Source organism: Canis lupus, chromosome 17, assembly GCF_003254725.2.
Source record: "Canis lupus dingo isolate Sandy chromosome 17, ASM325472v2, whole genome shotgun sequence".
NCBI lineage: Eukaryota > Metazoa > Chordata > Mammalia > Carnivora > Canidae > Canis > Canis lupus.
Genome location: NC_064259.1, coordinates 20,777,567 through 20,791,265, shown reverse-complemented (window position 1 = coordinate 20,791,265; position 13,699 = coordinate 20,777,567). Strand labels below are relative to the sequence as shown.

Sequence of the window (13,699 nt, the reverse complement as noted above, 5' to 3'; positions counted from 1 at the left end):
CCAGGAATTGCTGCGATGCCATCCAGTGCCAAGGTGAGTCCTTGTTCTGCATGACTATGCTGGTGTCAGCACTCTGAACTCCACCCCCTTTCTAGCCAAGGCTGAGGAAGATGCTTGCCATGGCCTTCGGTTGGCCTGTGTATGTTCTGCAACAGGGAATCATGTGATGTGCCATAAACATTCTGAGATATTAAACTCTTGTGAGGACCCAGGAGCTAACCCTGGCCCCTCAGAGATCTAGCAGGTCACTGGTCTAGGTGGGATGTTGAAAGTTGGTCCATGAGCAGGACTTTAGCTCCCAGGGCCCTGAGAGTCTCTGAGCTAGCCTAGAGCCAGGATTGCAGGACTGGCCACCTGCAATACTGAATATTTGGAAACTTGGATGTTTCCTAAGTGCTCACCCCGGACCGGCTCAGGTCTAGAGGCATCCTGGGAAAAAGAGTGTCTGCAGCCTCTCTCCTGGCCACCCCCTGTCAGACAGCGCTAGCTCTCAGCACCACGGCTGCCTCCCACACCCCACCCACGACTACTATGGGAGCTGTTGGCTGTGGGTGCCGCCCTTTCCGGTGGGAGGCCCCTGCATTCCAGCTGTCCCAGGGGCTGGGGCAGTGGACTTGCTCTGCTGATAAGCGGGACCTCCGCCACAGTCAGAAATGCTCTCTTTCCAAAAGGGGTGACTTGGAGGTCCTGTACAGAGCTCTGTTCTTGGGGCTGGACACAGAGGAAGTCCCTCCAGGGCTCAGCCAGCATGCATGGGGTGAAGTGGGGACATGAGTATAATGCTGGGTAGTGCGCTTCTTAGGAGGGCTGGAAGTGGAAAGTAGAGGCCAGGAGTAGGTTCAACAGAGAACAGAGATGGTCAGAGCTATAAGGGGCTCAGACACAGCAGCCCAGTCCCTCACAGAGAAGGCCGGGGGCAGGGGGCATGGGACTTGCTGTGGGTCTCTCAGGCAGGTAGGAGCTGAGAGACAGTGGAGGGGATTGTGTGTCCCACTTTCCTTAGCTCAGCTACAGGAGGAGAAATCATTAGTCATGGCTCAGAGAAAGGACACGTAGCCCACCTCTGTGAATCCGGTAGCTGACCCTGAGGGACAGGCAGGGGACGCGAGGGCCTCTTTAGTGCCCAGGGAAGATGAGTGCTTCCAATTCTGGGGTGCTGAGCTGGGCATGACACCCAAGGGGAGGGCTGCCAATGAACTTGGGTCTAGGTTTCTCTCTCTCTGGCCCTACCTGGAAGTGGACCCAAGACCAAGAGCCGCCCCAGAGGGTCTTACCCTGTCTAACTCTCACTGTGGAAAATCCATGATACATACTGAAAATCCGTACTCATACTGCAGAGTGAGCCACCTGGCTCTGCCAGACCAAAGGCCCCCATTTGTTCCCAGGTGAGTGATACTCACATGACTAAGGGGCCTCCCTGGGGCTGATATCTCTTCCCTGGGGTCGAGGGCAGCCTGAGAGCTAAAGCTGTGAAGATGGAACCTGTCTCCAGGGCCCGACTGAGCCTCTCAGTCCTCTTTACCTGGGGGTGGTGGGCACTGGGCCTTCTCCTGGGGCCACCCGCTGACTCTTGCTGTCTCTGCCACCTGGCTTACCTAGGAGCTTTGGCCTGTGAACTCTAAAGAATCTTCCTTAGCCACCCCTCGAATGTTTCTTAAGTCCCAAGGAAACCCAGAAAGAAAATGCTAGCCGCGGGCTGGCAAGTGGTCCAGCCTCCGAAGTACAGAATGCTGATTCTAATGATCTTTTTCTCTCCTGTGCTTCCCAAACCTGGCTGCAGGTCCCTTCATAGGGGACTATTTAAAACTTGCAGGGCCCCGGGCTTAGTTCAGGCCTAATGAATTGAGTCCTAGGCCCAGGCCCTGACACCCATCACTCTGGTTCCAAACAACGGCTGGTACTGGGACAAGCTTTCTCCACTGGGGTGCAGGGCCATCTTACCTGTCCCTCCACACACCGGGGAGCAGGCAGGTGGCTTGCCCAAGTTAGCCTTGACACAGCCCCCTCACTCACTCACTGGCCACTCCTAAGAATCATCACTCTGTTCTCATTTCTAGTCTTAGGTTTCCATCCTGCTCAGAACTATGGTGTTGACAAATGTGTGAGACTAAGACCACCCCCCCAATACTCCCTCCAAGGGCTGACATGCACTTCTACAAGGCCCCCACATCCCTGCCATGGGAATAACCCATGTTCAGCCACTGTCTAGGAGGTGAGGGCACCCATGTTCCAAGGGGAGAGGGTGGTTTAGGTCTGGGGGGTCCTGACTTGACTCCTGCTCCTGTATCACTGCCTTAGGATTGTAGGAAGTGGCTTTAGGCTCCCCAGTTTGGTTTCTTTATTGGCAAAGTAGGAATAATGATACCTGGGTTGTCAGGAGCCTCAGAAGAGAGTCTGTATGACCAAGGGCTTTCTAAGCCAAGAGCAGGGCGTGCTTTACCCATCCCCATTCTGCTGCTTGCCAGCAGTGTGCCTTTGCGTGCATTCTCTAACCTCTCTGAGCCTCAGAGTCCTTGTCTGTGAGATGGGGATTGTAACAGTGGCCCCGTCGCCCTGAGGATCGAATGCGGTGATACACATAATGGGCTCAATCCAGAGAAACCTCCAGCAAATGGCAGCTTTGGCTTCTAACCGTGGAAACTGAGGCAGGCTCTGCGGGGAGTGGCTGCTCCACATCAGGTCTAAGACCTGGAAGAACAGCCCAAGGCAAACCCCTCTGGGTGCCTCCATCTGAGGTTTGCTCCTGCCTGTAACCTGCCTGCCCCCAAGGTCCCGGGGAGCTCCTCTGCACCAGCAGGAGGCCTGGAGCCATCATGGAGGAGAGGACCACTTCCTGTCTGAGAGCCTGGTGTCCTTCTCTCTGGGCGGTTCTACTGGGGCCTGACACAGTTTGGGTCTCTGGAGAGAGCCCCCAGACAGTCCTGTGGCTGGAGGGCTGGAATGTGCCTCTCCGGAAGTTTCTGAGATGGTTATTTCTGCATTGGAGCTGTGGTCAGGAGGCCCTACACATTCTTGAGGAGGGACAGTGAGTCTGTGCCAAGCTGGGAAGCCTTGAGCAGAGATGAAGGGGTCTGAGAGCCAGTGTCTGGGGTTGTCCATGAAGGAAATATCCACACAGTATTGTGTGACAGTATCTTCTCCAGCTGAGTGCTGCCCCCAGGGCTCCTGCATTCTATCCATAAAACTGGTTTCAGTCTGGGCTCCAGAGTGGCTTTGTGGCCCAGAAAAGGAAGTGTGGTGACAGGAGTGCGGGAAGCACTCCCAGGGGACTGAGGTCTGCTGGGTGACCAGGGCGAAGGTGAAGGGAGATGGTCAGGATTCAGGTTCATCACCCCCTGGTCCAGCTGGAATCCTGGGGGCGCCTACTAGTTCAGCTGGGGTTATGAGGGAACCCATGGGTTCAACCAATGTCAGGAAGGCACTTGCTATCCAACTAAGGTGATCCACTGCTTCAGCCAGGGTCACGAGGGCACCCAGTGGTTTGACTAGGAATATGGGGGCACCCACTGTCAGGATCCAGGCAGGAGAACACAGGCTGGGGACTGCACTTCCCTCTTTCAGTGCCTGTGCAACCAGGTCCACCCACCAGGGTCCAGAAGTCAGCCCCTGGAGGGGCTGCCCCTGCCACTTTCCTTGGGTACACTCATGTCCCATGCTGTTTCCTCATCTAGAAAGTTCTCACAACCCATCATCAGTCACCTACCAGAGTCCTCACTCCTCATTCAAACTCCCTCAAGTGCTACCTGCTACAGGAAGCCTTCTCAGCTCCCTATTCTGTGTCACTCTACTAGGACTTAGCATATATTACATTCAACTTGTGGTTTCAGGATTCCACTAGACCAGAGGCTCCGTGGGGAAGGAGCTGGCTCTTGGTCATCTATTCTTTCTGTGCCAACTATAGCGCCTAGTACTCGGGAGATCTCAACAGTATTTGAAGGTTTAGGAGTCCCTCTTCTAGTATTTGGACTCTCCAGGCTGCCCCCTGGAAGGTCAAGAAATCAAAGAATCTCAGGGTTGGGAAGAATCTTAAAAGCCATTTATTGTAACCCCCAGTCTGATATATGGATAGTGTGACGATCTTTTTTGACACATCAATCTGCTTAGGTTAAAGCCCTTAGTTATAAATCAAATGTTAATTTAGAGGTTGCTGTGAGGCATTTTGTAGTTGTAATTAAAGTCCATAATCAGTTGACTTTAAGGAAGGGATATTATCTTAGATAATCTGAGTGGGCCTGATTTAATCATTTGAAAGGGTTTAAGAGCCAAGCTGAAGTTTCCCTGAAGAAGAAATTCTGCCTATGGATGGCAGCTTCAGCCCATGCTGGAAAGACTTCCAGCTTCCTAACGGTCTACTCTACGGATTTCAGACTTGCCTAGCAGCCACTACCACCATATAGGCCAATTCCTTGTAATATGTCTCTTAATATGTATCTCCTACAGGTTCTGCTTCTCTGATGGAACCCCAACTGATACAGATATCCTCTGCAGCTTGCCCACCCAGTGTTTTCTTGTATGCTTCCTGTGATGGGAGAGGTCACCAGCTCACAAGGCAGCATAGTTCATTTTTGGTCAGCTTCAACTCTAACAAGTTACATTTATATTGGACTTGATTAAGTCTTTATATGAACTTGACCCACTGGTGCTGGTTCAACCCCTTGGGCCCAATAAGCCCAAGGTTGGTTCTTTTATCTTGTAGCAGCCCAGCAGATATTTGAAGGCAGCATGCATGCTCTCCACACTTGTCCGTGCCAAGTCTCCCTCATTTGGCATGCTGCTCCCCTCCTCTGACTGTTCCCCAGGTTGTTGATGTCCATCTTAAAGTCTGGCTGTATTCCACGCCATTGCTGACAACAGGATGAGTGTATCTAGTAGCCATAGGATCACGGGCCTGGAGACCTCCATTGTCCTTTGCTGTATGGATCCCAGCCCACAGGAAGCTGGGGGCTCTTCTTGAAAGAAGAAATGAGGGGCACCTGAGTGGCTCAGTGATTGAGTGTCTGCCTTTGGCTCAGGTTGAGTGTCTGCCTTTGCCTGGGGTCCTGGGATTGAATCCTACATCAGGCTCCCCACAGGAAGCCTGCTTCTCCCTCTGCCTATGTCTCTGCCTCTCTCTGTGTGTCTCTCATGAATAAATAAACAAAATCTTCTTTGAAAAAAAAGAAGAAATGACACCAAACCTCTCTTAATGGTGATTGGAGGCTGCACTGCCCCTTGGGATTTGGTGTAGTCACCATGAGGTCGGAGCCAGTAACCCACTTGGACATTTAATCTCGGGCACACATCTTCCATGGATCTGAGGAGCTTCCCTGGCAGATGGGGGAGGAATAGAGGCCAGTTGAGGACAGCAGATGCCCGTTTGCATGCTTCTCCATGGGGCAAGCCCTTCTCACTCCTCTCCTCCCCTTCTCCCCACCCACATGACCACACAGTCTGTGGGTTCAATGCCTCGTGAACCCCACAGTCTGTGGGTTCAATGCCTCGTTAGCCTCCATGGCTGGTTCTTGTGGGGCAAGCCACAGCCTCTCTCCAGACTCAGAGTAGGGATCCACCAGCTCTTATGCCACTGGCTCTCATATTCCACAGCCAGATTCCTAGGGATTTTTCGAGCTCTACACATTCTTGTTCTTAAAACCATAGTCCACACTTCAAGTCTATTCCCCAAAGTCATGTCTCCAGGTTGTTTAGATCCTCACTACTCAAAGTGAGGACTATGAATCTATAGCATCATTGTCCCAGGGGTGGGGGTGGGGGCTTGCTAGAAATGCAAAAATCTCAGACCCCACCCCAAACCTACTGATCAGAATCTGCATTCAAACAAGATCAACCAGGTCTTTCCCTGCACAGTAGTGTTTGCAAAGCATTAATGTATCCATACTGCTGAGCAGGACTTCTTTGGTTCCCCTGTGGAGCATCTCCTCTGTACAGATGGGAAGACTGACGCATTCCAGGGAAGGGTCTGCTCCTCCCACGAGTTCAGGGGCAGCAGAAGAGAGAGAAAGCTGGAGGATTTGTCTAAGGGGGGAGAAAGAACCCTGTTTCTAGCTCCCAGGCAAGTCTCCTGCTTTGAATTCCCAGCAGCCACGTGCCCCCTCACAAAGGGGTCCTGTGTGTCACTGGAGGAAGAAGGGGGACGCAGGAGCAGTGAGAGGCCAGCTTTTGTGAAGGCAGAAGGTGGGAGCTTGGCCGAAGCCTGGCAGGGGCCCCGGGAGGCCACCGGACCAGGAAGACTGGAGCTGATGGCTCTAGGTGGCAGCTGCGGCTGGCTCTGGGAAACGGGAAGGTGAAGGTGTGACATGCGCAGTAGCTGGGGTGGGCTGGCTCCAGGTGTCTCCAGGAGCTGCCTGGGAACCGTCCTTAGCAGGGCAGTTTCTGGACAACGAGGAAGTGTGGACCAGCCAGGAGGCAGTGGCATCACTGGGACCCTTGACTGCTCTCTCTGCAGCAGACAAGGGTCTCAAAAGGCATTTGTCATGTGGCTCTCTGAGGACTGGAGGCTAACAGGAGGGTCAGGAGGGGACCCGGGGCAAGCAGAAAGGCTGGCTGGCAGCTTGCTCTCTTCTTTAAGAGACTGCAGGGCAGGGGGGTGGGTGGCCGGCAGGAACACCAAGTGAGGCGTCAGTAAACAGGGCTTCCAGGCAACTCTGAAACTAACTGTTTCAGTGTAGCCTTGGCCATGTCCCTTCTGTGATCTGAATTTCAGCTTCCCCTTCATAAAGCAAGAGGGTTGGAGCTAAAAATCTGATTTCTCTTTGGGCTAAATGTTCTTGAGGGCTTGAGATCCTGATGCTGAGGCCATCACTGAGTGTCCTGCAAGGACCCCGGTATCCCATCCTGCATCATTTGTGACATTCACAGAAGAGACAGCAGGGGCTCCTTGGAGGGGAGGAGCCTCATGGCTCTGAAAAGATACTCCCTATGGCCCTGGGGGTAAGCCCTGGCGCTATCATTTTATATTTGTAGGATCCTGGGCCAATTTTCCAACTTCTCTGAGCTTCCCTGTCCTTGTCCTTAACAGAATGAGAGGCCTGCCCTCCCAGGGCAGCGGTGGGAGTGCAGGCTGTGAGGAGTGCCCCAGACGTGGCCTGAGATGTTACAGACACATGTCAATTCCCTGCATCCGTCCTGAGGCAGCGATGGGGCAAGAGGGAGTGCCCATCTGGGTCTCTGAGAATGTTCTCCATCATTGCTGGGTCTCTTCCCTTGCTGCTGGCTGACTGCAGGGAAATCACTTTTACTTTTTTTTTTTTTTTTATTACAAAATCAACTCACAGATTCACCGTTTGTGCTGCCAGCTGAAAGCTGTTTATAGTGGTGATTTGCACTACACTCATCTGTGCTTGTTTATGTTTTCTTTGAAAATACTTATTGTGTTTTTCCTGTCCCCACTCCGGCCAGGCGTGTGTCTTCTATTTCTGGTCCTATTCTTGCCCCCACTCCCTCCATGTCTCCGGCCCCAAACTGTGATGTGAGGGAACTGGACACGTAGGTAGGAGGCACGACAGTCACAAGGACCTCTGATCAAATATGCCCTCCTTGTAGATGAGGAAACTGATAGTCCTAGAGGACCAGCAAGTGACTTAAGTGGAGCCAGAATTTTTGCCCCCTTGCTCCAATCCAGGGAAGGTCCTTCTACCACTGTGAACCTCGCCATTCCTGACTGGTCTTCTGCAAGGTCCGTCTGCTGAGAGGAGGGAGCATTGCCCCTGAGCTTGGATGTCAGGCAGACTCCAGGCATGGGTAGGATCTGGAAAGCCTGGGTTGGGGGAGTAGGATTAGGAGAATACAGGGAAGGGTGTGGCAGCCTCTGGTCCCCAACACCACTGTCCCCCACTTGTTAAGATGAGGTAGCTGTATTCTTGGTAATCCTTGGGAAACCAAGCAGTTCCCTTTTGTGAGGGAGTACTAGTAATAATACATGAACGATAATGTTAATTACACTGATCATTACAGATATTGCTTATTAAGTACCTACTCTGTACCAGATATTTCCTTTATATTATCCATTTCATCCTGGGAGGCAGATATTATTCTCCCTATTTTGCAAATGACAAAACGAGCTCAGAGAGACTAAGTAACTTGTCCAAGATCATATATAACTAGTGGCAGGGGGCTGGGGGAGGTGAGTGGAGAGGCGAGCTGAGGGATGAACCCAGGCACTCTGGCTCCTAAGCCAGAGCCTGCCTTCTTAGACCACCACAGCAAAGGCTTGTGCGGTCCAAGCAGAGGGGTGGCCTGTGAACAAGGAGGAAGGAAATGCTGACCGAGCATGGGCAGTAGGACTATTCCCGGCTGGGCTGCCCCTCCATCCCACCCCAGCCAGTCAGCAGAGGACTGGGAACAGTGGCGTGAAAAGCAACCAGAGGTCTTGATGCTAAGAGAGATGATGGGTCGTGAGGAGAACAGGCTGGAGCGCTGGAGAGAACTCCAACGGGGGCACCCAAAGGCCTTGGTTCTAATCAGGGTTGTACTTGCAACTTTCTGTGTGACTTTGCGCAAGTCACTCACCTCTCTGGGTGTTTGGATGATTGCTGATGTCTCCTTTCACTCTTTTATTTGAGGACTCTAGGATATATTGGGTGGCAGGTCACTACTGTACTTTCCTCCTTCTTGGAAAGATGTAAAAAGTACAGGTTCCTTCATGAGCTGCCTGCTTGAATTCACAACCTAATGACTCCCAGGCCACGTGGTGGGTGATGGGAACCTGTGCTCAGCTGAGAACAGGCCAGAAGCTGAGGAGAGAGCAGAACAGAAGGTTTTCTGCCCCAACTCCATCAGCTGATCAGTCACCTGGCCTCTTGTTGCCTTAGAACCCTGAGGATTACGGGGGCCCACATGGGAGAAGAGCACCTGTGAGCCCACGGCGGTCTCAGGGAGAGCCTGGTGCTGGGCACAGCTCTGCCACATGGTCTGGGTTGGTCAGGGCGGGGGTGTTGGGGAGCAGCAGGCTGGGTGCAGTGTGCTGGAGCAAGAGGAACTCTCCTGGGAAGGACTTTGCCAGGGGAAAAGATAAGCCTTGGCTCCCCGGTGCCCCTAGGATACAAGGGTCTGGGCTAAGTTCTTGAAGTGGTGAAAGCCAGGGCATGGGAGTCAAAGAGGCTCAGTTGAATCTGGGCAGGTGCCACACTTTCAAGTCACAAGGCCAAGCATGAGTCATCTACACAAAAAGCGTTAGTTTCCTCTGCTGAAAAATGGGGGTAATAAGGGTAATAATGCCCCTCTTGAGGGGTTGTCAAGAGAACTGAACGAGAGCGTATAGAGCCTGACCAAGAGTAGACAATAAATGGTGGCTGTTCCCGCTGCTGATAATAAGAACAAACAAGAGGCATCCTGAACGAGTGGAAGGAGCAGAGGCCGGGAGTCAGGTTTGGCTAACCTCTGGCTGTGTTACTCTTGTCACCTCTCTGGTTCCTTATCTGTAAGAGGAGGGGGTGGCACTAGCTGATCTTGAGTCCCCTTCCAGCTCTGACAGCCTCCAGGCTATGAATAGATGGGGCTGGGGCCCCGGAGGAGTTTAATGACTCAACAGCCAGAGAGGTTAAGCTTTCCCAGAAAAGAGTTTCCATTTGCGTTTGATGAACTTAGGGCACAACAAAGAAAGGGTTTCCTGGCTGGGAAGCCAGGGATGAGGAAGCTGGAGGAATCCTTGCAGCCCATGGAGACTGTGACTAACCAGGTGAATGACTAACTCAGACCCTGCCGACCCGCAACCAATCAGGCCTGCCCGAGAGCGCCCTGCAAGCTGGCATCACTGAGCACGTCCTGGCCATGCCAATTGCAGCTGGCTCTGGGCTTCCCAGCATATGGAGGCAGAAGAAGCAGCCAAGAGACCGGCAGGGAAAGAGCACTGGGCTTGGAGTCAGAAGACCCAGCTTCTTGCTCTAACTCGGCTGCTCACCAGCTGCATGGCTTTGGGGAAGTCCCTTCCCCTCCTTGTCTCTCCATGCCCTCATCTGTGCCATGGAGCTGATAATACCTGCCCTGGCATCTTTCCTGAGCGGCAAAGGCTGAGACTCAAGAGATGAGATGAGTGCGTTGTGATCACTAAGTGGGAGGTTCTGTCATTTTTCTATCCCAACGTCCCAATGAGTCAGGAGACCTGTTTCGGTCCCCAGAGGGGTCAGGTGGACAGAGGATGTTGCCTCTGGGTTTGAGGTCACCATCAGTTTCATATAGGGCCCCTTCCAGCCATCAAATCACAGCCCAGACAGGCTTGTCTTAGAGCAGAGCCCCTGTGGACGGTTTCCAGCCAGATGGTGTAGCCAGAGAGAGAGGTGACAAAAAGCCAGGGATGGTTGGGTGAGGCAGGAAGTGGGCAGTGCTTTTCTGCCCCCCCCCCCACAAACCAGGGTGGTGCTTTAATGCTGTCTTTCCTCTTGCCCAGCACTATATCAATAAATATCACCAAAGGCACTATGTCTGCGTCTACCCCCAGCTTTTAGCATCTGTCTGCGTGAGGACTACAAGCACTTTGGGAAAAGGCAGGGATGGAGGGGGAAGAATGATGTCCTTTCATTTCTACACACCTTAAGCTCATCAATAGCATTCTCTGAGTGCTCATGTGTGCCGCAGGGTACTGTGCCAGCACTGGGAGAACAGAGATGGGAACCACAGGGCACTGCCCACATGGAGGTTAATTGCAGTGTGGTTAAAGAGACAAAACACATCCCCTAAAATGTAAATAACTGCGCAAGAGAGCCCACACTGTGTCATTCAGGTTGTCTTGACAGTGAGTCCTGCAGTTGTCTAGAGTGGTGGCCTGGGATGGTCTGGAAGACTTCAAAAAGGATCTGGGATTTGAGCTGGACCTGGAAGCTTAGCTTGGACAAGACAAATAGAAGACAGAAAAAGGTGTGCCGGATAAGCACACTTAAAGTGTTCTCAGGAGACGGTATAGCTGTCGTGGAGAGATCATGTCAGTAAGAAGTGAGAAATGAAGTTGGAGATAGAGCCAGGTAGGAAGGTCCTTATCATTTGGGATAGGGAGCATGGACCAGATTCCACACCAGCTGGAGGGCACTGAGGGCTTCTGAGAGGGTATTGGTATGGTGAGGGCTGCACTTTGGGAAGATTCTTTGTGGCAACATTGTCCAGGGGAGCTTGCTTCATGCGGGAATGAGGCTGGAGGCAAGGTCAGCTGAGTAGTTACTGTGGAGCTAGGGACCACAGGACCAAGAAAGGGGACACATAATCAAAGGCACGACTTGTGGGAAGAAGGGGAAGGCCTAACTTGGTGGTTCAGTGCTTCTGAAACCCTGGCAGGTGGCAGAGAAGTGAGAGAGGGGAGGCTCCTTTCTGGGCAGGTCTAAGTCTGACTATTCTGCCGTAAACTCACAGGGTCAGCAGGACCTAGAGGTGCCCCCATTTGGGCCACATCCAATCCTGGGGTCCTTTTCTTCCTCTTCCAAAAGCAGAATCTGGAGACTACATAGCAGAACTCCCCATGGACCCCAGAGAGGAGTGGAGCCTCGGGACAAAGTCTTGCAGTGGATAGACTGCAGGAGCAGTGTCCAGTCCTGCTTTTTACCCCCTCAATTCCTGTGGATCCCAGGAAAACACTGCCATCTTGTTATGGGCTATGCCAAGTGGCAACGAGCCCCTGGGAGCTCAGCCAAGGCAAGGAGGGGGACCAGAGAGAGGAGAAGGAATGGGAAAGATGGAGGCCTGGAGGCATCCCAATGGGCTTTGGGGGAAGGTGGGCTGGGAGCATGCCAGCACTGGGAGGAAGGCTTGAGATCATTTCAGCCAACCCCTCATTGTCTGGAGGTGAGCCCAAGATCCAGACAGAAGGGACTTGCCCAAGGTCATATAGCAGGAAAAGTGATGAAGCTCGGCTGGAATCAGAGACTTGGGAGCTGGTGAGGTGTTTACTCCTATCTGGACACCTCCCAATAGCACTGGAGATTCCTTTCCTGGATATCCATTTGTGTGTTTTGTGTGTGCATGCCTGTGTCTGCCGTGTGTGTGCGTGTGCGTACCTGTGGGTATGTGTGCCCGTGCCTATGTTGTGAGAGAGTCTGGGCATATGTGTGGCCTGCCCCACCGCTGTTTGGAGAAGAGAACTGAGGCCATTCCTGCAGGGTGACTGTTTTCCTGGGACAGCGGAGAAGGCAGACAGAGCTGGATCTGGCTTCCAGCACCAAATCTGCTGCCCTAAGAAAATTAAAGGCACTGGCTGGCTGTGCCCAAACTCTGGGAGTGGACACACACACACACACACACACACGCACACGTACATGCGCGCACACACACACATACACACACGCACACCACTCCAAGCAGCACTCACAGAGGCAGTTAGAGGGTGTTTTAGGCACCCAGAGTAGGCAGGAGTGCCGCGGAGTGCCAGAGTACCTGCATCCACACGTCTCCCTGGAGCCCCAGCCGGTGTGGACACGCCAAGGTGCGGAAGCCCATCTGCCAGGGACACGGAGTGGCGCGCTCCCCGCCGCTCTACACTCAGCTCTGCTCCAGGGCCTGGCCCGGCCACACCCCTCCTCCCCAGCCTCCGCGAGCCGTTCCTGCCCCTCTCACACACTTCAGAGTCCCCTGAGGCCCTCGCGCAGCCTGGCAGGGACAAGTTAGGGCTGGCCCGGCCGGAGAGTCAGGTCCGGAGCCAGGAATCGACGCCTCCCCCGAGTCCCGTCCCTGCGGGGCAGACAAGCCAGGTTGAACTCGGGTTTCTGGCAGCGCGGGGTTCGGCGCCTGGCCCCTCTCCGGGGGATCCCCCCAGCCCTCGCCGTCTCGGGACTACCCCGGGACGCGGCGCCCAGCCCCGGGTCCCCGCCCCCCCGTCGGCGAGTAGTTACCGATGGTGGTGATGACGGTGATGGCGAAGTAGAAGGAGCCGGCGAAGCGCCACTGCACGCCGGCCTTGTGCGGCTTGAGGCGCAGCACGACGCGCTCGAGCTCCTCGTAGCCGCCCTGGCTGAGGTTGTAGCGCGCCCGCAGCTCCTGCTGCCGCAGCTCCAGCCGCTGCCGCTCGATCATCTCGGGCTCCGACTCGAGCGCGTCGAAGACCGCGGCGCCCACCAGCAGGTAGGTGAAGGTGCACACGATGAGCGCCAGCGTGCGCACGTTCTGCCGCTTCATCGTCCCGCCCGAGCCGCCGCCGGCCCCCCGGCGCCCCCGGCCCGCGCCCCGGCCCTGGCCGCCGCTGCTGCTGCCCCGGAGGCGGCCTGGGGCATGGCTGCGCTCGCCGCTCCCCGAGCCGGGCACCCGCTCCGCGCCCTGGGGCCGCCGCCGCCAACGCCGCCGCCGCCGCCGCCGCCGCCGCCGCCGCCGCCGCCGCCGCCGCCGCCGCGGAGCTGTCCCTTCAGCACCACCCACCGCCCTCCTCCGCCCGGCCCCGCTCCCGCCCCCCGCCCCCCGCCCGCAGGCCGCCTCCTCCCGCCAGCCCTCCCGCCCAGCCAAATAAGGACTGGGGAGACGCGCCGAGGGAGGGAGGAGGGGGGCTGGCGGAGGGGGAGGGGAAGGGGAGCGAGCGGGAGAGCCGCGGAGAGACCGGGCTGGACCGAAGGAGAGAGACCCGGGGAAAGAGAGAACTAGACCGAGAAACGTCTATAACTACAGAGAAAGAGAGAAAAAGAGGCAGAGGGGGGTGTGACGGATAAGGAGATACAGCCAGAGGTAGACTCCTAGGCGCAGAGAAAGAAGCGGCAGGCAGAAAAATACGGAGCGAGAGAGGCAGAGAGCGAAAGAT

The 13,699-nt window shown here is 54.7% G+C and overlaps 1 protein-coding gene across 1 annotated transcript in view; it reads right to left on the bottom strand.

Moving 5' to 3' along the window:
• KCNK3 (potassium two pore domain channel subfamily K member 3) overlaps nt 1-13,131 on the bottom strand; it is a 38,292-nt gene extending 25,161 nt beyond the window's left edge. Inside the window, exon 1 of the mRNA XM_025454417.3 lies at nt 12,807-13,131. Coding sequence (XP_025310202.3) covers nt 12,807-13,089 — 283 coding nt within the window. The 5' untranslated portion in view covers nt 13,090-13,131. The remainder of the gene's footprint in view (nt 1-12,806) is intronic.
• Nucleotides 13,132-13,699: the final 568 nt, after the last annotated feature.